At 38.1% G+C, this 27,280-nt stretch overlaps 3 protein-coding genes and 1 long non-coding RNA gene across 5 annotated transcripts in view; 3 read left to right on the top strand and 1 right to left on the bottom strand.

The window, feature by feature from the left end:
- Mitf (transcription factor Mitf) overlaps window positions 1-27,280 on the top strand; it is a 170,110-nt gene that overhangs the window by 43,136 nt on the left and 99,694 nt on the right. The gene's annotated exons all lie outside the window — the stretch shown is intronic.
- Window positions 3,283-6,975, top strand: LOC149499499 (uncharacterized). Its single transcript, XM_089739832.1, has 2 exons — window positions 3,283-4,395; window positions 6,064-6,975. Exons 1-2 carry the CDS (start codon window positions 4,100-4,102, stop codon window positions 6,929-6,931), a joined length of 1,164 nt encoding a protein of 387 aa, XP_089595958.1. The 5' UTR covers window positions 3,283-4,099; the 3' UTR covers window positions 6,932-6,975.
- Window positions 5,132-7,224, bottom strand: LOC149499500 (uncharacterized). 2 transcript variants are annotated; one of them, XM_089739833.1, is made up of 2 exons: window positions 6,968-7,224; window positions 5,132-5,845 (listed from the first exon to the last, which is right to left on the bottom strand). In XM_089739833.1, the coding sequence occupies exons 1-2, from the start codon at window positions 7,101-7,103 to the stop codon at window positions 5,217-5,219; spliced, it is 765 nt and encodes a 254-aa protein (XP_089595959.1). In that variant the 5' UTR covers window positions 7,104-7,224; the 3' UTR covers window positions 5,132-5,216. The 2 variants fall into 2 exon arrangements, 1 of the variants encoding a protein (XP_089595959.1); XR_016325709.1 differs by lacking the exon at window positions 6,968-7,224 and adding an exon at window positions 6,510-6,640 and having other exon boundaries at window positions 5,740-5,845.
- LOC149499501 (uncharacterized) lies at window positions 7,265-9,898 on the top strand. Its single transcript, XR_016325710.1, has 2 exons — window positions 7,265-9,327; window positions 9,436-9,898. It is a non-coding gene; the product is annotated as an uncharacterized LOC149499501 (long non-coding RNA).

A 27,280-nucleotide genomic window follows, 5' to 3' on the forward strand; every position in this document is an offset into this window, starting at 1 on the left:
TCGTCACAACATCATTTCCTGAAATAAATTCTCTCCATACAATACATAAAGTCTTTCCATACTTTTTAAATGAAGTTGATAAAAAAAAAACGCAAGATCACACCGCAAAACTAGTTTTAATTAGAGATGAAACGCATATCCTGTAACTATACGGTATCCGGCCTATCCGGCCATGTTTTCACTAACCGGCCGGATACCGGATAGTACATCAGTATCCGGCCGGATTTCAGATAGTAAAATTTAAGAAAATCTCATGGTTTTACAAAAGGCAAATAATACCACAATAGGTTATGGACAACTTTTATTTTTATAATCGCACCTTAAAAGTGATTGTTTTATTACTGTAATTAATTTGTTAATTAGTTTGTTTAATTTGAAATTAGTTTGTTTAGTACTTAAAATTAACAAGTGGCAAATCGTGGTGAATTAATACCAAATCGTTGTCGTACCGAGTCGTCGCGATCTCCGTTCACGTGCGACAACACCCGAACGCGCACGAAAATTTCCGAAAGGGCGAATATCCGGTAGCCGAATATCCGGCGATCCGGTCTCACAACTTGCCGAATATTCGGTATCCGGTATCCGGCTAAACCACTATTTGTTTCGTCTCTAGTTTTAATTATGTCTACAATTCACGAAAATCGAAAGAAAATAAACAAAATTTAAAAACGAAATTTCTTTCTTCGAAAATTTTCCGAAATACGGAACCCTTAGTTCCCACTAGGCCACTTATCTTTATCTAGTTCAATAACGTTACGCACAAAATGAAATGTAAATGACTCTTCACGCACAATCAGTCATTTGTACTGCTCAATTAATATTTTCGATCAAAGGATACCGCCAAGTTTATGAGTCACTATCTATTGATTTATGTTCGGCTGTATCGTTGTTGTTTGATTTACAATTTAATTGGAGCGATTGAAAGCGTTTCGTATTCAATTTATTGTTGTTATTTGTCATACTTGCAATTTACAATATAACGCGTATTGGTCTATAGTTTTGCTTTGGATTAAGCGGACCGTTGACTTCATCTAAACTACATATTTTGACAGTTTAATATCGCGTTTATTATTACTATTATTTTTAGCCTAGCTATAGCTAGTAGTAACCTCGAGTTATTTTTAGGTACCCCAAGCACCGGTCATCTTTCTCGTTGAACCCGTCGCTTGCGACGAAGGACCCGGCGAGTAAATTAACCCACAGACACAGCCCACTGAGTTTCTCGCCGAATCTTCTCAGTGGGTCGCCTTTCCGATCCGGTGGTAGATTCTGCGAAGCACGGCTCTTGCTAGAGTTTATGTTAGCAAAATCGTCAGGTTTGAGCCCCGTGAGCTCCCCTACCCTCAGCCCGGTGACGCTGACATGGTCTCTCTAGACTAGACTATCAGCTTAGGTAGAAAAAATAATAATAATAATTGAGCGGTTATGCTAGCTTCACTGGGAGCTCACGGGGCTCACCGTGGAGACAGCTAATCCTGGCAAGAATACTGCTTCGCTGAATGTACTACGGGATCGGAATCGCGACCCATTGATATAATTCTGCTATATTGTTTGTCTTCAAAACGCCTTAAGCGTCCGTGACAATGCGAACTGTAAAAACCTTTAATCAAGATAATAGATATAATTGTGCATCTCTACCTTTTAATGTAAGTTATTTCTGTAATGATTCAATATCTAAAAGTAACGCTGTCTGCCTTTATATTAGCCGTGAGCTACATTCGTTGCATATGTGAAGTCGTCTTGGCCTAAAGGATAAGTTGCGACTATACGATGCGCTTATATCGTTGTTCGAAGTTCCGCAGGCTGATGGTACATACGAATTAGAGAAATATGTACGCCCATCACCTAATGCCCCAATGCTTGTGGCGCACCTCTGTCTCCGGATAGATAGTGCGTCCTTGAAATATGAACTCACCGTACACCGCTCAGATTGGTTTAACGTTTTATTATTATTATTATTTATTTTATTGCTTAGATCGGTGGACGAGCCTACCTGGCGTTAAGTGGCTACCGCAGCCCATATCCGCAACGTAAATTGCCCCACACACACCCTCTTACTGGTGGTTGTGAGTCCGCACGGGTAGGTACCACCGCCCTGCCTATTTCTGCCGTGAAGCAGTAATGTGTTTCGGCTTGAAGGGTGGGGCAGTCGTTGTAACTGTGCTGAGATCTTAGAACTTATATCTCAAGGTGGGTGGCGCATTTAACCACTTAACACCAGGTGGGCTGTGAACTCGTTAACCATCTAAGCAATAAAAAAAATACATCTTGAGATGTGAGTTCTAATGTCTCAGTTTTTAAAGTACAACGCCTGCCCGACCCTTCGGACCGAAACGCATTACTGCTTCACGGCAGCAATTGTTCATGCAACGTAAAACATATCCCAGGGAACGATGTCTTGAGATGTCGCATATAAACCGTAATAGGAAAAGATTTTATTGAGAAAATGGAAAAGGCACGCTGTCATTCGGAGTCCATGTCGCAATAGTCTAAACATTTCGTCACACGCGATTAGTGTTGTAATAATTGAGATGCAATATAATTAATCGTTTTAAAACCAACGATGGTCCCGTAATGTACTGACTCGGTGGCTCTGTAGTTAGCGCTCTTGAAAGTCGTGGGTTCGATTCCCACGTCCGGCAAACCTTTGTGTGATGAACAGATTTGTTTGCTCTTCGTCTGGGAGTTTATTAGAGCGGAGAGCGGAGACGGTCATTAGTTTGGTAATAAAACGAAACGCGGCAAGATACCCGAGAGGTGACAACACGATCGCGATGTCGTCGGAATTTGACTACCTTCGTGCTACGACAGAGCCTAGCCGATGGGGGCGCGCTTAAACGCCATTACACACTTACGGCCTGGCCACGGGGATCGGCGCCGCGGCGGTGCGAACGACGAAGCGGTAGATGAGGCGACCATTCGCGTAGCACTGTTTGCAGGCCACGGGTACTCACGTTCGCCGCCGCGACTAGTAAGGAAGTCCGACAGCGAAATGTCTATATCGAAATTATCTCGATATTGCTTACAAATTAATAGTTTTTTGGTTCAGGACCTATTATTTGGAAAAGATTGTGAAGTACACGATTTAAATAAGAATCGGAGTATACCTATAGATGGAGAATTCCACAAGAAGTACGAGAAATACTGTGGGTGGCTAGACTTCCAAATAGTTGGTCTAGCTAGTATTTCAGCTATATTTTTTTTTATTGCTTAGATGGGTGGATGAGCTCACAGCCCACCTTGTGTTAAGTGGTTACTGAAGTCCATAGACATCCACAACGTAAATGCGCCACCCACCTTGAGATATAAGTTCTAAGGTCTCAAGTATAGTTACAATGGCTGCCACACCCTTCAAACCGAAACGCATTACTACTTCACTGCAGAAATAGGCAGGGTGGTGGTACCTACCCGCGCGGACTCACAAGAGGTCCTACCACCAGTAATTACGCAAATTACAATTTTGAGGGTTTCATTTTTATTACACGATATTATTCCTTCACCGTGGAAATCAATCGTGAACATTAAAATTTGTTGAGTACGTATTTCATTACAAAAATTGGTACCCGCCTGATATTCGACTACCGGTGCATCGCTCAACACGATTGCACCGGACGTCTTATCCGTTAGGCCACGACGACTTTAAAAATATAAAATAAAAAATAAATATAAAATATAAAAATTTCGGCGTTCATTTTTCGCGGCGAAAACAACTAAATTCATTTAATCACTGTACTAGTCGCCGCGACTACCGCTCGACTCCGTGGCTTGCGCCGTCCTTATTCGTGCATTTGTTTTGCTCGCCCGCCGCATCGTAAGTCGCCCGCGCGATTCGCTCGGTACATTTCGCCGGTCGCCGGTGCGCGTGGCTTGTTAGGTACATTTCTATGCGCTTATTTTAGTCGCTAGACGCTTCGCCGTTCGCACCGCGCGAATATTCGTATCGGCGAATGTCCCGTGGCCAGGCTGTTACGGCCTGGCCACGGGGATCGGCGGTGCGAACAGCGAAGCGGTGGATGCGGCGACCATTCGCGCAGCACCGTTTGCAGGCCACGGGTACTTACGTTCGCCGCCGCGACTAGTAAGGAAGTCCGACAGCGAAATGTCTCTAACGAAATTATCTCGATATTGCTTAGAAAGTAACAGTTTTTTCGTTCAAGACATATTATTTGGAAGAGATTGTGGAGTACATGATTTGAATAAGAATCGGGGTATAGATGGAGAATTTCACAAGAAGTACGAGAAATACAGAAAGTATCCTGAAAATTTTTTCGAGTATACCAGAATGAGTGTTGAAACCTTCGATTATGTCCTTATGAATATTCAACCAGAATTGGAAAAAAAAGTCAATGCAAATAGAGTTTTAAGTGCCGCTGAAAAATTGTTTTTGACATTAAGGTAAGTATATCATATTATATACATATAAATTTTTTTACTTATTTTTTGTGAGAGGCTATTTCAGCTTCTCCTTGACGTGTAGGTGAGCTCACGGGGCTCAAACCGGGAGTGTTGCTAACCATCTAGGTACCATCAGATCGGAAACGCTACTCACTGAGAAGATACGGCGAGAAACTCAGTGAGCTACATTAATCTGTCTATATACCTATATATAAAAGTGACATTTAATTAGCTGATCATAATTTGAAGAATTAGGTAGGTATCTATAGTATCCATGAATGTGAACATCTTTTCCCAAGAACCTTTCGCAAACGGATTTTTTTATAACTTTTTGAGTTGTCCAGCTGGAGCACTGGGTATGAATACTCCAGAGGGTCCCACAAACAAGTTCGAAAAGGAATGGTAGCGAGCGAGGTGCGGACGTATTCTCGTGTGTATGCTTCGGTGGTTTCAGAGAATCGTCGGCGCCAGTAAAGGCGCACGCGCGGCTTGCTAAAAGGAAAGCCCCTCGGTCGCTACTCTTTGAGTCGCACCGGGAGCCGACAACGAGAGCCCCTGATTGGTCGCGGCGCGCGATCAGAATTTGGAACTACTTTTACTCAAAATATGACCAGCTAATTAAATGTCACCCTGTATATATATTTCATAAAATAAAATACTTTTAAATAATTCTGTTGTTTATTGAAAAAATCTAAATTAAATATTAATTCTTCGTGTAATTAAAACAAACAAACAACATCTTGTTACTTTTAATCAGTATTTTATGTTAATTTCAATAGTTATGAATTATTCAGATAATCTTTTCTATGATAATTATGTCTCTATTTCTTATTAAAATTATTATTGTTTGATTGAGTAGAGTAACCATGCCCATAAGGTTCACCGTACATCGTGACATTTATTTCGTCTAAAAGAGCTTGGTTTATTTTATTTCTTAACCTTATCTTTTGGATAATAGGTAGTTTTTCTATTTCCGGCAAAATACTCATTAAAAAATGGTAGTCATCTGATTTTTTTTCATTGTCGACTGGTGTATTTTTAGAGATATCGTTTTCTAAAAGTTTCAGTTTTTTTTTCTCAATCTCTAAATACTGTGATCGAATATCTTGTATATTTTGTCGTTTTTTTCTTGAATTTTGAAAACTAGATGTAGAGGGTTCAATCGGTGAAGATGGTCGAGTCGGAGAAGGTGGTGACCTTACTTCATTTATAGCTTCAATGGATATATCATCATTGTCTTCGTAATCTATTATTACACTGTCTCCTTCATCTAAGTTTGATTCGGCAGTTAAAGGCATGTACTCATCTTTCAAAAATCCTAATAGCGTGAAGTATTTCCAGGTCGGTTCATAATTTGAGGGCGAACCACCCGAACGAGGTTTAGGTATTTTCTTTAGCTCTTTACTATATGTGTCCCTCAGGTTCTTCCATTTCTTTTTGAGATCACCAACTGAAAAAAATGACTAAATTAATCTACAATTTTTAAGTTAGGGTAGATACTAACAAACAGAAATAATGAAAATGGTAAATGTATATGCATATTGTGAATGGTTTTTATTATTTACTCCATTGATATTTCTAAGCAACAGCTGTTAGCCCCGCAAATATCGTAAAAATAAAATAAAATAAATAAATTATAAAATACAGAAAAAACAATTTATGTTTCAGATTTCTCTCCGTTGGGATGACTTTTAAATCTCTGGCTCAATCATACTCCCTAGGCCGAAGCACTGTGGCCAAAACGATATATCAAACTTGCAAGGCAATTTGGAAAAAAATGGTTTTTCAGCATATGTCACCAAAATTAATGAGTGAAGATTTAAGGAAAATCTCAGAAGAGTATTTCTCTAGATGGCAATTCCCTAATTGCGTAGGAGCCATAGATGGTAAACATTTTCGAATTCAGAAGCCACCACGGAGCGGTAGTCAATATTATAATTATAAAAAAAATTTTTCATTGGTTCTACAAGCAGTTTCTGATGCAGATTATAAATTTTCTGTAATCGAGATTGGTGGGAAAGGAAGGCAAAGTGACGGAGGAACGTTTCATTTTTCAAAATTTAATGAATTGCTTACTAACAATCGATTTAATATGCCACCGCCAAAAATATTACCTGGGTCAAATATTTTACTGCCACACGTTCTAGTTGGCGACGAAGCCTATCCACTGAAGACGTATCTAATGCGACCCTTTCCGTCGACTAATTTAGATGATTCAAGAAGAATTTTTAATAAAAGATTGTCAAGAGCTCGAGTGACAATTGAGTGTGCTTATGGTATTATGACTAATAAGTGGCGAATTTTCCTCAAAGCAATAGAAACAGACACCAAACATGCAAAACTAATTATTAAAGTTGGATGTCTACTGCATAATATTGTAAGAGAAAAAGATGGAAATAATGATCCCGATTTTAGACGGTACATGCATTCTAGATCTACCCCTAATCAAGTTATAACGTCTCGGCGGAACAATAGAGCCACGTTACGTGCTATAGACATAAGAAATCAATTTAAAGACTACTTTGCAAACTATTAATTATTTGTAACTATAAATAAAAAAAATACTACTTACCTTCAGAATCTGGAATTTTTTTTTTTATTTCTTCCCAGAATCTCTTCACTATATGTTTAAATTTATGCTGTGGGTGGCTAGACTTCCAAATAGCTGGTCTAGCTAGTATTTCAGCAATAAAAAATTCGGTGTTCATTTTTCGCGGCGAAAACAACTAAACTTATTTAATCACTGCACTATTCGCCGCGACTACCGCTGGACTCCGTGGCTCGTGCCGTACTGATTCATGGCTTTGTTTCACTCGCCCGCCGCGTCTCAAGTCGCCCGCGCGATTCGCTCGGTACATTTCGCCGGTCGCTTCGCCGCACAGTGGGTCGATACTATGATTTTAGTGACTTAGGGACCAACTTTGTTTTTTAAGATTTTTCTTCACGTAGATAGATAGAGCTCGTTAATCTCAATAATAATTGTTTTGGGCAAAAATTAAAAAAACTTTATAGTTTGGTCAGAAAAATGTGTTTTATGATTTTTTTGTATGGAGCGGGTCACATTAAATTAAATTCCTGCTAAGTACCGTGAGGTCCCGCTTTGAAACTTTATTTTTCTTACACCTTGTCTAGTCTACTATCATTTGGTGCTATGAACATGTGCATAAAGTTGCAACTCTGCCAAATAAATGGATCGAAAAAAATGAATAAATACATAGAATAAAAACCTTTATTTTTATTTTCGTAAGTGCTTTTAAGTTAAATTTGATATGGATTAGTAAGTACAAGCACGCAACAATACCCATAATTACATAATACCTAACAAAAATACATTTAGTAGGTCTCTAATTAATCAATCTCTGTAATTATTAGGATAGTTAACATTAGTTACTGAGGATAATTAGTTAAGCAGCCATTACTGGGTAGTAGAAAATATAGTACACATTTGTGTCTCTCTGGAAGTATAAAGTGACCATATTTATTATATACTAACTAGTGTTCGTTTATTCGTACTACTACTAACATCTTGTGATTGTCGTCGTGATCTTCCTTTTTCCGTTATAATGGATAATTTTATTAACAATTTAGGATTATTTATGATTTTAAGAGAGCAACTACAGTCGCTGTCTGATAATAAAAAACTTTCAATTCCTACAAAATCAAATGAACGTGACCGAAGAGAAAAGTGTTGAGCCCCAAAAATTCTGTACGCACTTTTGTTCAAATATAAGTGCAATATGGAAACGAAGTAGTCGCATGTTAGCACAGTTTATAAGAAAAAAATGTGATTAGTTCGAATGTGCAATAAACTGGCCCGAAGGCATGATACCTGAAGATATCAACACTGTACACGAAAGGCTCGAGATTTCTAATACTGAAGATGTTGAAAATGTACCACGCTCTAATGTACTACAGAAGCCTCGACATCTACTTTTACACCTCGAAAACCTTTTGAAGAATTGGGATCCAGGCACATTGAACAAATTTACCAATCGCTTTCGTTAACCCCGGATTAAATGAAAGCTACTACAGTTGCTAGTTTGAGAAACACTGGAAATGAAGATGTAGGAGAAATAATGAACCATTTGTCAAATCACCCCGAAGATCTAGAAAAAGTTAAGGAGTGTTTAAGTACAAGTAAAGTGAAAAGTAGTACATATTCTCCCGATAAGGCACTATTAGTTTCACTTAAATTAAGTAAGTGGCAGTATATAAATCTAAGAGAAGCAGCAAATGAAAATGGGTCCGATTTATACCCTTCTTAATATAAAATTAAGCAAGAAAAGACCAAATGTTATCCAGGGAAAGACGAGGTAGTTATTAATGAAGAAAGAGCTGCTATTAAAATGCAAGCATTACTAAGCTTGGCGGTATATAGGCTTTTAGATGTGATTACTTCGGATTTCGACTCGGCAAGAGAGCTACTGCTTATAAGCAAATAGGCTTTGATAGAGCCCCAGGTCAAAGTAATTATAAACAAAAGACTGAAACAGAGTTTGATGATTCATCTATTTTCTTGACCAGTCTAGTTCCTATAAGGCTTCAGAAATTTGATGGAACAATTGTTTGGGAAAACGACCTACCCTCATCAACTTTTTGTTGCCGTCCAATAATGTTTAAATTTATAAAAGAAACGCAGTCAACAGTGGCAATTATAAAAGCTAGCATAACAGAAGAAATAGAAAGACTTCAGCCATCAAAAATCAAACAAGTTGAAGTTAAGCATCAATTGCACATGACGATGATAGACGGCAAAATAACCTCATATTTGTCAGAAACATTTTCTGCTGTCTGTGATATTTGCAAAGCAAAACCGTCAGACTTTTTTGGAGTCACTTGCTTATCAAAGAGAAAATAATGAAGGAATATTCCAGTATGGAATGCCATCTTTACATGCCTGGATAAGACGCATGGAGTGCTTACTTCAAATCGGTAAATATAATTTTATTACTTCACAATTTTTTCATCCTATGTAGTTTCCTGTGAGATTATTTTTTAAATGACATTTTTTTGTTTGCGTCTTTTCGTTTGGACTTCAAGAAATGGAGTTGCAAGGGGAGATGACTAAGAAAAAATATCAATCAGAAAGAGCGCTATACCTTAAGCGTTTAAAAAGGAATACGGTTTACTTATAGATGTTGTCAAGCAAGAAGCAGGAACAACCAATGATGGCAATACTGCCAGAAGATTTTTCAGGAATACAGATGGAACAGCCCGCATAACAGGAATACGTAAAGATTTAATAGAGAGGTTTCACGTGATTCTTCAGACTGTTGCATCTGGAGAGCGCGTGGACCTTTCCAATTTTTCCGAGTTTTGTAGATATACTGCAGAATTATATATTAATTTATATCCCTAGTATTATATGCCTTCCAGTATCCATAAATTGTTGGCACATGGTAGTGATATACAATAATAAAAAGCTTTGCCTTTCGTGCCATTCCTATAGGTAAACTGTCGGAAGAGGCAGCGGAAGCTCGCAATAAAGATTTTCGGAAATATACAGAGAGTTGTTATTTTAGAAAGATAAGTAGACTGCCGACTAATGAGGATATTTTACACAATCTTCTTTTGTCTTCTGATCTAAAGATCGAATGGTGAAACAAAATATATAATACTTAGAGAGATTGATTAATTAAGACCTACTAAATGTATTTTTGTTAGGTATTATGTAATTATGGGTATTGTTGCGTGCTTGTACTTACTAATCCATATCAAATTTAACTTAAAAGGACTTACGAAAATAAAAATAAAGGTTTTTACTCTATGTATTTTTTCATTTTTTTCGATCCATTTATTTGGCAGAGTTGCAACTTTATGCACATGTTCATAGCATCAAATGATAGTAGACTAGACAAGGTGTAAGAAAAATAAAGTTTCAAAGCGGGACCTCACGGTACTTAGCAGGAATTTAATTTAATGTGACCCGCTCCATACAAAAAAAACACAAAACACATTTTTCTGACCAAACTATAAAGTTTTTGTAATTTTTGCCCAAAACAATTATTATTGAGATTAACGAGCTCTATCTATCTACGTAAAAATTTTTGTTAAAAAACAAAGTTGGTCCCTAAGTCACTCAAATCATAGTATCGACCCACTGTGCGCCGGTCGCCGGTGCGCGTGGCTTGTTAGGTACATTTCTATGCTCTTATTTTACGGCCTGGCCACGGGGATCGGCGGTGCGAACAGCGAAGCGGTGGGCGAGGCGACCATTCGCGCAGCACCGTTTGCAGGCCACGGGTACTCACGTTCGCCGCCGCGACTAGTAAGGAAGTCCGACAGCGAAATGTCTATATTGAAATTATCTCGATATTGCTTACAAATTAATATTTTTTTGGTTCAGGACCTATTATTTGGAAAAGATTGTGAAGTACATGATTTGAATAAGAATCGGAGTATACCTATAGATGGAGAATTCCACAAGAAGTACGAGAAATACTTTGAGTGGCTAGACTTCCAAATAGCTGGTCTAGCTAGTATTTCAGCTATATTTTTTTTTTATTGCTTAGATGGGTGGATGAGCTCACAGTCCACCTTGTGTTAAGTGGTTACTGAAGCCCATAGACATCCACAACGTAAATGCGCCACCCACCTTGATATATAAGTTCTAAGGTCTCAAGTATAGTTACAATGGCTGCCCCACCCTTCAAACCGAAACGCATTACTACTTCACGGCAGAAACAGGCAGGGTGGTGGTACCCACCCGCGCGGACTCACAAGAGGTCATACCCCCAGTTATTACGCAAATTATAATTTTGAGGGTTTCATTTTTATTACACGATGTTATTCCTTCACCGTGGAAATCAATCGTGAACATTAAAATTTGTTGAGTACGTATTTCATTACAAAAATTGGTACCCGCCTGATATTCGACTACCGGTGCATCGCTCAACACCGGACGTCTTATCCGTTCGGCCACGACGAGTTTAAAAATATTAAAAAAAAATTTAATAAAAAATATAAAATAAAAAAATTTCGGCGTTCATTTTTCGCGGCGAAAACAACTAAACTCATTTAATCACTGCACTATTCGCCGCGACTACCGCTCGACTCCGTGGCTTGCGCCGTCCTTATTCATGCATTTGTTTTGCTCGCCCGCCGCATCGTAAGTCGCCCGCGCGATTCGCTCGGTACATTCCGCCGGTCGCTTCGCCGGTCGCCGCACAGTGGGTCGATACTGTGATTTTAGTGACTTAGGGACCAACTTTGTTTTTTTATAAAAAAAATTATGTAGATAGATAGAGCTCGTTAATCTCAATAATAATTGTTTTGGGCAAAAATTACAAAAACTTTATAGTTTGGTCAGAAAAATGTGTTTTGTGATTTTTTTGTATGGAGTGGGTCACATTAAATTAAATTCCTGCTAAGTACCGCGAGGTCCCGCTTTGAAACTTTATTTTCCTTATACCTTGTCTAGTTTACTATCATTTGATGCTTTGAACATGTGCATAAAGTTGCAACTCTGCCAAATAAATGGATCGAAAAAAATTAATAAATACATAGAATAAAAACCTTTATATTTTTTTTCGTAAGTGCTTTTAAGTTAAATTTGATATGGATTAGTAAGTAAAAGCACGTAATGATACCCATAATTACATAATACCTAACAACAATACATTTAGTAGGTCTCTAATTAAGCAATCTCTCTAATTATTAAGATAGTTAACATTATTTAATGAGGATAATTAGTTAAGTAGCCATTACTGGGTAGTAGAAAATATAGTAAACATTTGTTTGTCTCTGGAAGTATAAAGTGACCATGTTTATTATATACTAACTAGTGTTCGTTTATTGGTACTACTACTAACATCTCGTGATTGTCGTTGTGATCTTGCTGTTTCCGTTATAATTGATAATTTTGTTAACAATTTAGGATTATTTATGATTTTAAGAGAGCAACTACAGTCGCTGTCTGATAATAAAAAACTCTTTCAATTCCTACAAAATCAACTAAACGTGACCGAAGAGAAAAATTTTGAGCTCCAAAAATTCAGTACGCAATTTTGTTCAAATATAAGTGCAATATGGAAACGAAGTAGTCGCATGTTAGCACAGTCTATAAGAAAAAAATGTGATTGGTTAGAATGTGCAATAAACTGGCCCGAAGGAATGATACCTGAAGCTATCAACACTGCACATGAAAGACTCGAGATTTCTAATACTGAAGATGTTGAAAATGTACCACCCTCAAATGTACTACAGAAGCCTCGACATCTATTTTTGCACCTCGAAAACCTTTTGAAGAATTGGGATCCAGGCAAAAACGAAGACGCATTGAACAAATTTACCAATCGCTTTCGTTATCCCCGGATGAAATGAAAGCTACTACAATTGCTAGTTTGAGAAACACTAGAAATGAAGATGTAGGAGAAATAATGAACCACTTGTCAAATCACCCCGAAGATCTAGAAAAAGTTAATGAGTATTTAATTACAAGTAAAGTGAAAAGTAGTACATATTCTCCCGATAAGGCAATATTAGTTTCACTTAAATTAAGTGGCAGTATATAAACCTAAGAGAAGCAGCAAGTGAAAATGGGTCTGATTTATACCCTTCTTAATATAAAATTAAGCAAGAAAAGACCAAGTGTTATCCAGGGAAAGACGAGGTAATTATTACTGAAGAAGGAGATGCTATTAAAATGCAAGCATTACTAAACTTGGCGCTATATAGGCTTTTAGATGTGATTACTTCGGATTTGACCTCTGCAAGAGAGCTACTGCTTATAAGCAAATAGGCTTTGATAGAGCCCCAGGTCAAAGTAATTATAAACAAAAAACTGAAACAGAGTTTGATGATTCATCTATTTTCATGGTCAGTCTAGTTCCTATAAGGCTTCAGAAATTTGATGGAACAATTGTTTGGGAAAACGACCTCATCAACTTTTTATTGCCGTCCAATAATGTTTAAATTTACAAAAGAAACGCAGTCAACAGTGACAATTATAAAAGCTAGCATAACAGAAGAAATAGAAAGACATCAGCCATCAAAAATCAAACAAGTTGAAGTTAAGCATCAATTGCACATGATGATGATAGACGGCAAAATAACCTCATATTTTTCAGAAACATTTTCTGCTGTCTGTGATATTTGCAAAGCAAAACCGTCAGAGTTTTTGGAGTGACTTGCTTATCAAAGAGAAAATAATGAAGAAATATTCCAGTATGGAATGCCATCTTTACATGCCTGGATAAGATGCATGGAGTGCTTACTTCATATCGGTAAATATAATTTTATTACTTCACAATTTTTTCATCGTATGTAGTTTCCTGTGAGATTATTTTTTATATGACACTTTTTTGTTTGCGTCTTATCGTTTGGACTTCAAGAAATGGGGTTGCGACGGGGGATGACAAAGGAAAAATATCAATCAGAAAGAGCGCTATACAGCAAGCGTTTAAAAAGGAATGCGGTTTACTTATAGATTTTGTCAAGCAAGGAGTAGGAACAACCAATGATGGCAATACTGCCAGAAGATTTTTCAGGGATGCAGAAGAAACAGCCCGCATAACAGGAATACGTAAAGATTTAATAGAGAGGCTTCACGTGATTCTTCACTCTGTTGCATCTGGAGAGCGCGTTTCCAATTTTTCGGAATTTTTTAGATATACTGCAGAATTGTATGTTAATGTATATCCCTGGTATTATATATGCCTTCCAGTATCCATAAATTGTTGGCACATGGCAGTGATATATAATAATCAAGAACTTTGGTGCCATTCGTATAGGTAAACTCTCGGAAGAGGCAGCGGAAGCTCGCAATAAAGATTTTCGGAAATATACAGAGAGATGTTATTCAAGAATGAGAAGTAGAACGTCGACTAATGAGGATATTTTACACAATCTTCTTTCGTCTTCTGACCCAAAGATCGAAAGGTGAAACAAAATATATAATATTTAGAGAGATTGCATAATTAGAGACCTACTAAATGTATTGTTGTTAGGTATTATGTAATTATGGGTATCATTACGTGCTTTTACTTACTAATCCATATCAAATTTAACTTAAAAGCACTTACGAAAAAAAATATAAAGGTTTTTATTCTATGTATTTATTAATTTTTTTCGATCCATTTATTTGGCAGAGTTGCAACTTTATGCACATGTTCAAAGCATCAAATGATAGTAGACTAGACAAGGTATAAGGAAAATAAAGTTTCAAAGCGGGACCTCGCGGTACTTAGCAGGAATTTAATTTAATGTGACCCACTCCATACAAAAAAATCACAAAACACATTTTTCTGACCAAACTATAAAGTTTTTGTAATTTTTGCCCAAAACAATTATTATTGAGATTAACGAGCTCTATCTATCTACATAAATTTTTTTATAAAAAAACAAAGTTGGTCCCTAAGTCACTAAAATCATAGAATCGACCCACTGTGCGCCGGTGCGCGTGGCTTGTTAGGTACATTTCTATGCGCTTGTTTTAGTCGCTAGACGCTTCGCCGTTCGCACCGCGCGAATATTCGTATCCGCGAATGTCCCGTGGCCAGGCTGTTAGTCGCTAGACGCTTCGCCGTTCGCACCGCGCGAATATTCGTATCGGCGAATGTTCCGTGGCCAGGCTGTTAGTACGGGTCTTGCGTAAGTACGGGCCGATTATACCGGCGGCGTCGTTTCGGATCAAAACTCGAATAAGAATGCTTCGAATGTATGCGGACGTTGTTCGCGAAGTTTCTCGGTATTTTAGAGAGGCTCGTCAGCGTCTCGTGACGTCACACCACCGACGTTGACTCCGACAGAAGTGCATTCACACACCGCTTCGTGATCACGACCATTGTAATTTAAGATTATTATTAATAGAAGTAAATATACGTTTTTTTTTTATTTTGGCAATCAATCGTATTTTTTTTTGCATTGATAGACTACGAAAATTGTAAAGTATTTCGATGATTTGAAAATAGTAGGTACTTAAGACAGTAAAAAAAAAACGTGATTTATACCTTTTTTAATTTAAAGGAAACACGACAATTGTGATTAAGATTAATGTAAGATTAAAGATGAGTAAATTAACGTTTTTTTATTCTTTTACTTTTTTTTTTGAGATTTTCGCGGTTGTAGACTATGAAAATTGTAAAGTATTCATCATCATGGTAGGGGCTCCAAATCGGAAACTAACCATAGAAAATTACTAAGTTCCGGACAGTTCAACTTTTTGTTGGAACCAGACAGGTTTGCTTTTCGTACGATGACCTGCTTCATTGTCTCTGTCCCGATTGGTGAATATGTAAACAAAAATATCAAAATTGAAAAGCTTGGGCAGTAAACTGCGCCGACGTATTCATCTAATCTTCGGACCAAATTCGATCAATGTTTGGTTACAATCACCAGCTACTAGTCCGATCACGATCGATTCCTTATCGAGGAACAATGCTCTCTATCGACTTATTGCTTTAATGGCGTTAATTCCTCGTGCAATCGATGATTCAATGAGACGAGATTGTATTGTACGTAATTGTGTGTTATTGCTTCAGCGCTTAGAGTACAAATCGACATCATCATTATCCTGCCCTTCTCCCAGTCACCTGGGCTTGGCGCAACATGTTTTCTCTTTCCATACTCTTCTATCATATACCATTTCTTCGCTCACTCCCCTCTTACCCATATCGTCTTTAACGCAATCCATCCATTTCTTCTTAAGTTTACCTCTTCCTCTATATCCTTCCACATTCATAGTTAAGATTTTCTTACCAACATCATTTTCATTTCGTCTCATCACATGTCCATGCCATCCCAAACGTGCACTTCTCAGCTTCTCTGTCACAGGTGCCACTTTCAGACTTCCTCTAACATATTCATTGGAGTACAAATCGACATCCGATCTAAATATATTTTGGCATATCATATCGAGAAGTGAAAGGCTATTTATTTGGTTTAAGCGACATTTTTGCAACTTTACACCAGAGCCGTTTAAAGTTTAAAAATCGGAAAAAATATGAAAAAAACTTCTTCAGCTATTTGTGAGTGGAGTAAATTTAATTGAAGTTCAATAAAAAATATCGAACCGTTGATGCTAAGATCAAATAAATCAAATTTACTGGTGCTAGGACCTCTTGTGAGTCCGCACGGGTAGGTATCACCACCCCGTCTAATTCTGCCGTGAAGCAGTAATGCGTTTCGATTTAAAGGGTGGGGCAGCCGCTGTAACTGTAACCGAGACCTTAGAACTCATATCTCAAGGTGGGTGGCGGCATTTACGTTGTAGATTTCTATGGGTAACCACTTAACACTAGGTCGGCTATGATCTCGTCCACCCACCTAAGCAATAAATAATAAACTTCACTTATATCATTATGTTTGGTACAAGACTTTGCAATATGTATGTCAGGCTGCTTTTATAAATTGTTGGATGATTTTGTATGAGATAAACTCAAATCCCGCCTCTTTCTGCCGCTAAGCATTTATGGGTTCCGATTAGAAGCGTGGGATAGTTGCTAAATACAATCTTTGAGTTCGATTAAATGGTGGCATTAAATTTGTCATGTATATCGTATTCGGTGCCCGCTTAACATCGAGTGAGTACTGAGCGACTAGGTCAATCTAGAGTAAAAAATATCACTCATTTTTGCGGTCAATAAGTCTACTTTTGCTTTGAAATTCGCCCCATATATGTATTCATGCTACCTGTGCCCAATATTTTGAAGCTAGGAAAAGTATTTCGGTAGCAACGAAGGTTATCTAACTGCATTGTGCAAAAAAAAAAACTCAGTGAAAGTTTGTTTGACTTGCAGATTAATAAATTAATTGTTGCCGCGACCAGTGGCACTATCTATTGACGTAATATAACAACATTGTCTTCTCTCAACTTCTTGGTTCTGGGAAATACCGCTAGATGGCGTTGTTCGCGTCGCGTACTGAGCGCGTGTTGTCGCAACCAGATTTTTTCTTTCGGTTTTCATTTTTACTAAGGCACTGTTGGAGGTTCCATTTTATAGAAATTTTAATAAATAACTTTTTTTTATATAAAGTTACTAAAGATTCAGATGTATCATATAATCGCATATTGGTTTGGTTGTTTGGTAAATCGGAAAGTCAAATCGAAAAAAACATTTTTGTTAATTATTTATGTACTGCAGTCCATGGACATAGCAATGTGAACGCCGCTGCCCACCTTGAGACATGAGGACCCAAATAGACAATTTTCACATCGTACTACTAACTTCACGATATACTTATAGTGAAATAAAAATATGTAGTATATTAAACAGAACAAAAAAGAAAACTTTGAAATATCAAACCGAACCAAGTTATTTAAAACTAGCGACCCGCCCTCGCTTCGCTTCGGAAACATTAAAACACACATGAAACAAAAAAAAAAAATAAAAAAAAATTCAAAAAAAGTAGCCTATGTTCATCAGGGATAATGTCGGCTTCTAACGGAAAAAGAATTTTTCAAATCGGTCCAGTAGTTTCGGAGCCTATTCGAAACAAACCAACCAACCAAATCTTTCCTCTTTATAATATTAGTATAGATATAGATATCAAAATTTGATCTTTTTTTTAATTCTGTCGATACTGGCCAGGACATTAGAGCGAAACTAAAGACTATTTACATGTCCATCGGTCCTTGATGCGTGTGCAAATGTGTAAGGCGAGCTTAACAGGTAAAAGTAGATTTAAATAATAAAAAAAAGGTGATTGTGAATAGTTTTGCGTTTATGCGTTTCGGTTTGAAGGTTGGGGTAACTATACTGAGACCTTAGAACTTATATCTCAAGGTGGGTGGCGCATTTACGTTGTAGATGTCTATGGGCTCCAATAACCACTTAACACCAGGTGGGCTCTGAGCTCGTCCAACCATCTAAGCAATAAAGATAAAAAAATTAAGAAGAATATCAAACAAAACGAACCTTTAATTACAAACATAAATGTCGTGTATTAAGCGGAATATCGCTTAACCAAATATCTTTTCACCCCTTAGTATAATAATAGATAACGTCATCGAAACAAAACCAGTCGTCTGCATTAGTATGTGACGGCGGCTCTCGTCTTGACCTCAATGCTGTAACCTTAACCATGCGTCGACCAAGTGAGGCGTATTCTAGAATTGAACGTAATACTGTGCATTGTTCATGGAACATATGAGTCGTCTATTATCAAAGGTGGCAATCTGTGCATTTGGACAAAAAAATGTTTTTGATATGTCAATACAGATTGATTTGAATATAATCGTCTCCTTCAAAGAATACGGTTCAAAACCTGCATTAAATAAAGGTTAATAGTTAACCTGTTATTTATCTAAGATGTCGTTCCGAAGAGTTTTGTGACTGCCAATGGAATACAAAGTCAATAATTCGTTTTTCTGATTTACCAATACTATTCAAAAGTCAGATTGCCGGCTTTGATAATAGACGACTCATATATAGAAAAAAAAATTATATAATGCGCGTTAACATTTTTCGCTATACTTATATATGTTTTGAACGAGTTTCTTTAAGGTTATCAGTGTGCTTAGTGCGAGTTTCATAACGTTCTCGATAGCGTAAAAGCTAAGCCAATTTTGTATGCAGTTGGAACAGCGCCCCTAGCGGCAAACGTACGCAAACGATCCCGTTCCATACAAATTGATGATTGATGATATTTTTTTGATAACGCCATCTTGTTGTGTCTTTAAAGCGGTTAGTGTTGCCCTCAATTAAGAAAAATAGTATTATTATTCGCCAATAGATGTCGGGAAGAGTTGATTATTGAAAACACGAATACAACAACATTTTCTGAAAATAAAACGTAGCTAGATCGATTTATCGCCCCCGAAATCTCCTGTATACTAAATTTTATGAAAATCGTTGGAGCCGTTTCCGAGATTCAGATTATATATATACAAGAATTGCTCGTTTAAAGGTGTAAGTTAGGATAACATTAGATATGAGCTAACGCTTTCACGCTATCGAGAGCGTTAAAAAACTCGCACTAAGCGCTCAGAGTCCATATTTCAACGTGAACACTGCTACCCACATTGAGACATGAGGTCGAAGCTTCAATTGTATAGTGTAACAGCTGTCACGAACCACAAATCGAAAGGAGAGTTTGTTTCGTCTGTTTTTAACGGCACATCCTGTTAGTGGCAGATAAACAGAGTGTCCCAGAAAGAATGGATAATCCTGAAACACCTCACAGTAGAACTATTGGGAACACAAAAAAAAGAATCACAGGTAGTACCCAATTTACGTATTTAAAAAAGAGTTGATATTTTCCATACTGTTTTGCCTTTCTGGAATATACAACAGCTACAGATAAATGAAATCCATAGGTTTTTTGTTGTTATATAATCTACATGGACTATAGTAAAGAATATGCAGGAAATTGTATGAGCAGCTGGTGTAATCTATACTAATATATAAATCTACAGTGGTATTTACGGATGTTCCGTTATAACTACTGAACCTCGCATCCGATTGACTTGAAACATGGTATCCATGTAGAAAATACATGTACTTGCTAATATTTATATAAGTGTTGACTGCTGGACTCCCTAATAATTCCTCAGACACAGCCCACTGAGTTTCTCGCCGGATCTTCTCAGTGGGTCGCGTTTCCGATCCGATGGTAGATTCTGCGAAGCACGTCTCTTGCTAGGGTTCGTGTTAGCAACGTCATCAGGTTTGAGCCCCGCGAGCTCACCTACTAGTTAAGGTAATAGCCTCTCAAGGCTATCAGCTTAGGTAGGAAAAAAAAAACCCTATTAATAATGACAATACATAATAATTTAAATTTTAAATGCCCAGCGAAGCGGACGGGTGCAGCTACGGGTACAGGGTTTTTTGTAAAAGTTTATCTGAACCTAAATTTTAATTATGAAATTTGATATTTTTTGTTTATTTCTAATTTGGGTACTACCTAAGATTACTTTTTTTTTAATTTTTTTTTTGAGTCCCCAATAGCTCTTCTATGAGGTATTTCAGGGTTATTCATTCTTTCTGGGACACCTTGTATTTCTATTGTCTATAAGCGCCGGTGACCGCTCATCATTTGGTTGCTAAGCCATCAAAAAATGTATTGCTAAAAAAACCTTAATCAATACGAATTTCACTAGAGCGCCCATCTTTCTGTGACTTTAGTTAGTGTTCAACGTTTTTAAATACACATGTAATAATATACGGGTGTTTTAAATAGATAACAAACAGTCCAAAGTTGTTCTTTTCGTGTCGATATATTGTTTCTAAAAATACTAATAGATAAATTCTAATGCAGTTTTATTTATCACAATGATATTCCGTACTTTACAAATTTACATAATGTGTTAATTTTATGTGGTTATTAATTCTCTTAGAGTATATTTCAATGGGAATTAAATTAGAGCAATACAAATATCATGACTTCTTACATCATTGGTTCGCGTTTCCCTGGATTAAGAGGTAGAGGTTCCGGGCTTATGCGATTCTTCTATGACTATGTTATATTCGTGGTGGTTGAGGAACTGTGATCTGGTACTGTTGTCACCACCACCAGAATCTTTCAACGTGATATTCGCCAACTTCGATACGCCTGATTAACTTGAAAAGTTAAATTTACTACTACGTAATTATATTCTGACTACGATAAAACTATTATTATTTTAATTATTGGTTTGGTGTGATATTTTCGCCGTGTTTTCTTATATTTTTTTATTGAACTACTTAATACAAAGGACGTGGTTAGTTCAGATTGAAAAATAAATCGGTAAAAGTAATAATCGAGGAGAGTATTAATGTTGTTTTAAAAGTGTTATAATTCCGTATTAATTTCGTAGCCTCGCGTGGTTTTTTTCATGATTTTGAAACGTGTTTACAACAAAACGTTTCTCGGTCAGCGTCCTCGCGTGTCTCCCATTGATGTTAATTGTTATAGTACGTTGATGGTCGCTAACATTCCACTCCCATAGGCACGGGAATTAGGACGACTTGACATCAAAACATCCGACTCCTTTAGATTAATAAAGAGGTCAACACGGATACATTAATTAAAATATACGAAAATTGAGTTCGTTCGTATCGTAGCTACCCCCAGGTCCGTATCGTTTCTCAATAAATCGCTGGATGTGGACGAGGAAAATCCGACTCAGTGAACAGGATTTATTGGTGGTGAGGTGCATTGAGATCGCACCAATAAGCACCAATTTGTTCAGCCGTGAAGCAGCCGTTGTACTGTAAAAACCGAGACTTTGAACTCATGTATCAAGCTGGCATGACAGCATTTACGTTGTTGATGTCTCTGGGCTCTGGTAACCGAACAACATGGGTCGTGAGCTCTTCCACCCACTTAAGCAATAAAAAAGTGCGGGCAGATGATGATTGGAATATCGCCCCAATATTAAAACGATACACATTAATTGACCTCCCCTATGGACATAGATATAACTTTGACGAACGTAATTCCGATTTGAAATTGACATGACACTTCGCCAACGACTAGTTGTCGAAGCAATAATAATAATACTCATGTCATTACGGAACCTCCCGATCCATTAACGGTGCTTTTAGGTACCTATTTTTTTTATTGCCCTTTTAGGCAGACGAGCTTACGGCCCGCCTGATGGTGAGTGGTTACCGTCGCCCGTGGACTTCAGCAATGCCAGGGGCAGAGCCAAGCCGCTGCCTACCGTTTAATACTCTCCATAAGCCTCTTTTAAAGAAGGACATGTCATAGCGCTCGGGAAACACCGTGGAGGGGAGCTCATTCCATATTCGGATGGTATGTGGCAAAAAAGACCTCTGGAAACGCACTGTCGATGAACGCAGCTGTTCCAGGTAATAGGGATGAACTCTGCTCTGAAGGCGGGAGGTGCGACGATAAAAAGGAGATGAGGGGATCATCTCAAACAATTCCTCAGAGCATTCCCCATGGAACATACGGTACAAAATACAGAGGGAATCGAAGTCCCTCCACCGGTCACCGTTCTCGCCGGACCCGTCGCTTGCGACGAAGGGCTCGACGAGTAAATTAACCCACAGACACAGCCCACTGAGTTTCTCGCGGGATCTTCTCAGTGGGTTGCGTTTCCGATCCGGTGGTAGAGTCTGCGTAGCACTGCTCTTGCTAGGGCCAATGTTAGCAACACTTCCGGTTTGAGCCCCGTGAGCTTACCTACACGTCAAGGCGAAGCTAAAATAACCTCTCAACGCTATCAGCATAGGTAGGAAAACAATAAAAAATAATATTGTTATAAAAAAAAAATGTTTTTTTTATTTACAGGTAAGCACATTCTTGTCCGGTCGGTAAGTAAGCATTCGAAATATGTAAAGGATCACGACACAACACAAACACGGTGTCAAGAAATCAAGATGACCGTGACGCTATGCAAATATCATGTGACGCGTTGTGTCCCAGATTGTTTATAATCAACGATCCCAGTTTGTTTAGTAGGTGGAAAACTTAACTGTAACGAATAAACATTAGGATTCGGTTTGTTTGCGCGTTCACTACACAAGATTTCGTATCAAAAAAAAGAACTCATTTCGTATTTTTTTTGTATTAAAATTTTGCCTTCCTAATTATTTTCTAGCTACGCGCTATCAAGTGTTTTTTATTTTTTATTGCTTAGATGAGTGGATGACCTCACAGCCCACCTGGTGTTAAGTGGTTACTGGAGCCCATAGAGATCTACGACGTAAATGCGCCACCCACCTTGAGATATAAGTTCTAAGGTCTCAGTATAGTTACAACGGCTGCCCCACCCTTCATACCGAAACGCATTACTGCTTCACGGCTGAAATAGGCAGGGAGGTGGTACCTACCCGTGCGGACTCACAAGAGGTCCTACCACCAGTAATTACACAAATTATAATTTTGCGGGTTTGATTTTTATTACAGGATGTTATTATTCCTTCATCGTGAAAATCAATTGTGAACACTTGTTAAGTACGTATTTCATTAGAAAAATTGGTACCCGCTGCGGGATTCGAACACCGGTGCCTATCGCTCAACACGAATGCACCGGATGTCTTATCCTTTAGGCCACGACGACTTTCGTATTTCTTTTCTATTAAAATTTTGCTTTCCTAATTATTTTCTAGCTACGCGCTATCAAGTGATGGTCACGGAGTGGTTATACACAAACCCGTTGACTCTAAATCACTAATTATTCTCGTTTAAATAATTTAAGTGTCTCTGCAATTAAAATAGTGCACAGTGAACACAACAGTTTACATATTTGAACGTTTCCAGAAGTTCAAAGCCAATACCTCTCTACCCTGCTCCCATAGATTCCTGTCCCCTATAGATCTATCTGACGAGCTAAATTTTGTTTTAATTCTATTTCTCTTGGTAATAATTCCATTCATCATTATATTCGGTTACTCTAGGCAGAGCAGTCGTGGTCATGTGGAATTCTTGTTTATTAAAGCCTTGACAGATGTTCTCCATGGTTTGCGAACTGAGGTTCGTTAAGGGTTTTAGTAAGATCTGTCAACTGATGAGCGCATGGGGCTTCGTTATTATATAATACTAACTGTACCCGCCCGCTTCGCTGTTAATGATCGCATTTAAATTAACATTACTATTTCTCACCCCCAAAAAGATTTTCATCATTAACGCGCCCGCAACTGCTGTAGGGAGTCTAACACTCATATAAATATTAGCCTATCCATTAAGTACATGTATTTTCTACATGGATACCAAGTTTCAAGTCAATCGGATGTATGGTTCAATAGTTATAACGGAACATCCGTAAAACCACTGTAGATTTATATATTATAGTATAGATATGAGAACTAACCCTATCGTTCCTATCATGGTATTGTCTATTCCACTTGGATTAAGTACTTCAGCATTAAAAACGTGCGTCAATCACACAGATCTGTTTGATCTTGGTTCCTGAAGTTTTCACGCAGCACGCACAGGCTTCGTATCTCGGACGTGAGCGTCAACATTCCTTATCAACTGTCATGCTGTTATCAGTTCTACGCTAACAAGCGGTATTCGTCTACAAATACGACGATGTGATTTGTTTTTTCGTTGTTTCTTGGTATCTCGAAAGCCTCATATCACGTTTTTCGGTTTTTGTATAGTCTAGAACTGATTTGGGGTTACTGAACGTGTTTTTATTTTTTATTTTATTTTATTTATTGGATACCAGGAGATGTATGTAAATGGTAGTGCAAGGTAGAGGGGGAAGAGGTCGACCGAAGAAGACATGGATGGAGTGTGTGAATGACAATATGAGAGAGAGGAGTGAGTGTTGAGATGACGGCTGATAGAAGAGAATGGAAGAGAAAAATTAGCTGTGCCGACCCCACCTAGTGGGATAAGGTAGAGAAAAAAAAGAACATGTTATACATCAGCACAGAATATTACAGGTATCATATACATTGATTTCACACTAAATGCTAACACAATTACACGTACCGACTGCATGCATTGAAAAAAAAGCGGTTCGTTGTATAAAAAAACTATATGTAACATTACATGAAGACCTCATATTGTTACACATTTCCTACCAAATACGCTATTACTTAATTGAAAAAACTCATTAGGCAAGGTTGTAGACTTCTCGTCTAAAACTGTCAACAGTGTCAGCAAAAACGTCCAGAAAATACTTGTTATGCAAATTATTTTAATTCCGCAACTAGTCTGCTGAGAGGCGCGTTCTTACCAAAGTTGGTGTAGTATCTGGGAACCCTGAATACCATCAACTTCGAAGCCCTTGTCGATTCGATTAACGCTTAGGAAGCTCACAGGTATGGCAAAGTAAATACCGCTGTGCGCTTTGAGGCGTAAGGTAGGAATCTCAGTGGTGTCGTAATCGTGATATCCTGATCTGACTTGGCCGCGTTAATACACTTCACTACAGCTTCGTTGTGATTTGAAAGTCGATGAAACGAAAAAGTGACAGTAAAAAGAGACAGACACACCACTACATAGTATAAAACAAAGTCGCTTTCTCTGTCCCTATATCTGTCTGTCTCTATGTATGCTTAAATATTTAATACTACGCAACGGATTTTGATGCGGTTTTTTTTAATAGATAGAGTGATTGAAGAGGAAGGTTTATATGTATAATATCATCCATTAAATAGTGGAGAAATCAATAATAAATTACAGTTTCCGAAGCGAAGCGAGGGCGGGTCGCTAGTAAATTCATAAGATTTAACGTGGGAACGGAAATGAGATAGGAACCATTATACAGTGTGTCTTATATTCGTGGTTCTCTTTGTGCTCTGCTTCGTGCCTAATATTCGGACTTAATACATTCTGAATAAATCTACGTAATATATACGAATAACATGTAAAATAATTATCAAACTTTGTCATCACTACTAGGCTGCACTAAAAGTATCGGGAATGGAATATTTCCACTGTTCCTGTCATATTAAAATCTTTTTAATTGAAAACTCCTTGGTTTTAAAAATCGAATACCATTTATTTATTTTAAAAAAGATTCTCGGTCTTGTCACGAGGTTTTGTCAAACTTGTTTAGTCGTTGAGAAAATGGAATTGACTCGAGAAAATTCAAGAGCGATGATTTATTATGACTTTCGAAGTGGTTTAACACAAAAACAGTGTGTCGACCGGATGATTTCTGCATTTGGTGATGAAGCCCCATCCAAAACCACAATTTATCGCTGGTTTGCTGAGTTTCAACGTGGACGTGTTAAGCTCAGTGATGATCCCCGTCAGGGTCGTCCAAAAACTGCAGTCACCCAAGAAAACGTTGATGCTGTGCGTAAGCTGATTGAGGAAGATCGATATGTGACATACCGCGAAATTCAGGAAACTTTAGACATTGGCATGAGTCAAATACAAATAATCTTGCATGAACAATTAGGTGTAAAAATGTTGTTTTCCCGATGGATACCGCATTCGCTCTGTGAAGAGCAAAGAGCGGCTCGCGTTACTTGGTGCGTCAGAACTCTCGAAAGATTCCACGCAGGATCCTCAAATGCTGTATACAACATTGTATCAGGTGACGAATCCTGGATATACGCGTACGAACCCGAAACAAAAAACCAGTCACGAGTTTGGGTGTTCGAAAATGAGTTAAAGCCAACAAAAATTGTTCGTTCACGGAGTGTTGCAAAAAAAATGGTGGCCACGTTTGTCTCCGAAACCGGCCATGTTACGACTATTCCTCTTGAGGGACAAAGAACGGTTAACGCAGAATGGTATGCTAGCATTTGTTTGCCACAGGTCGTTTCTGAACTCCGTAAAGAGAACTGCAACCGCCGCATCATCCTCCATCACGACAATGCGAGTTCTCACACCGCGCACAGAACAAAAGAGTTTTTAGAGCAAGAAAACATAGAATTATTAGACCATCCGCCGTACAGCCCCGACCTAAGCCCTAATGATTTCTATACTTTCCCTAAAATAAAGAATAAATTGCGTGGACAGAGATTTTCATCACCTGAAGAAGCTGTGGACGCCTACAAAACGGCCATTTTGGAGACCCCAACTTCCGAATGGAATGGTTGCTTTAATGATTGGTTCCATCGTATGGAAAAATTTGTCAAATTTCGCGGAGAATACTTCGAAAAGCAATAAATACATTTTTAAATAGTAATGTTGTGTCACTTCGTTAATTCCCGAAATTTTCAGTGCCGCCCTCGTATAATCATTACTTAAAACTACAATTATCTTCTTCCCGCAATTTGACATTCGTCTCATTATCTTAAAGCCAACATTTTTGAAGGTTTCACTTTTAACACGTGTGAATTGCACACATGATTTTTTAATTTTTTATTTCAAGTGATTATCGTAGCTTGTAGACACCGCCGCGGCGCCGTACCGCGGAGATCGGCGTCATTGGTCTTCGACTATCGCCTCGACGACCCGTCGGTCGGGCGTCCTCGGGGTGGCGCCGCGTGTCTGGTTGTAGTGTTGACCGCGGGAACCCCCCTACTCTGACCGGGTTCTGACCCCGGACGGAGATCGGACGTCGGGTGTAAGAGTGCAGGGGAGTCGT

This window comes from Bombyx mandarina, chromosome A1 (genome assembly GCF_030267445.1).
Source record: "Bombyx mandarina strain Sakado chromosome A1, ASM3026744v2".
Classification (NCBI taxonomy): domain Eukaryota; kingdom Metazoa; phylum Arthropoda; class Insecta; order Lepidoptera; family Bombycidae; genus Bombyx; species Bombyx mandarina.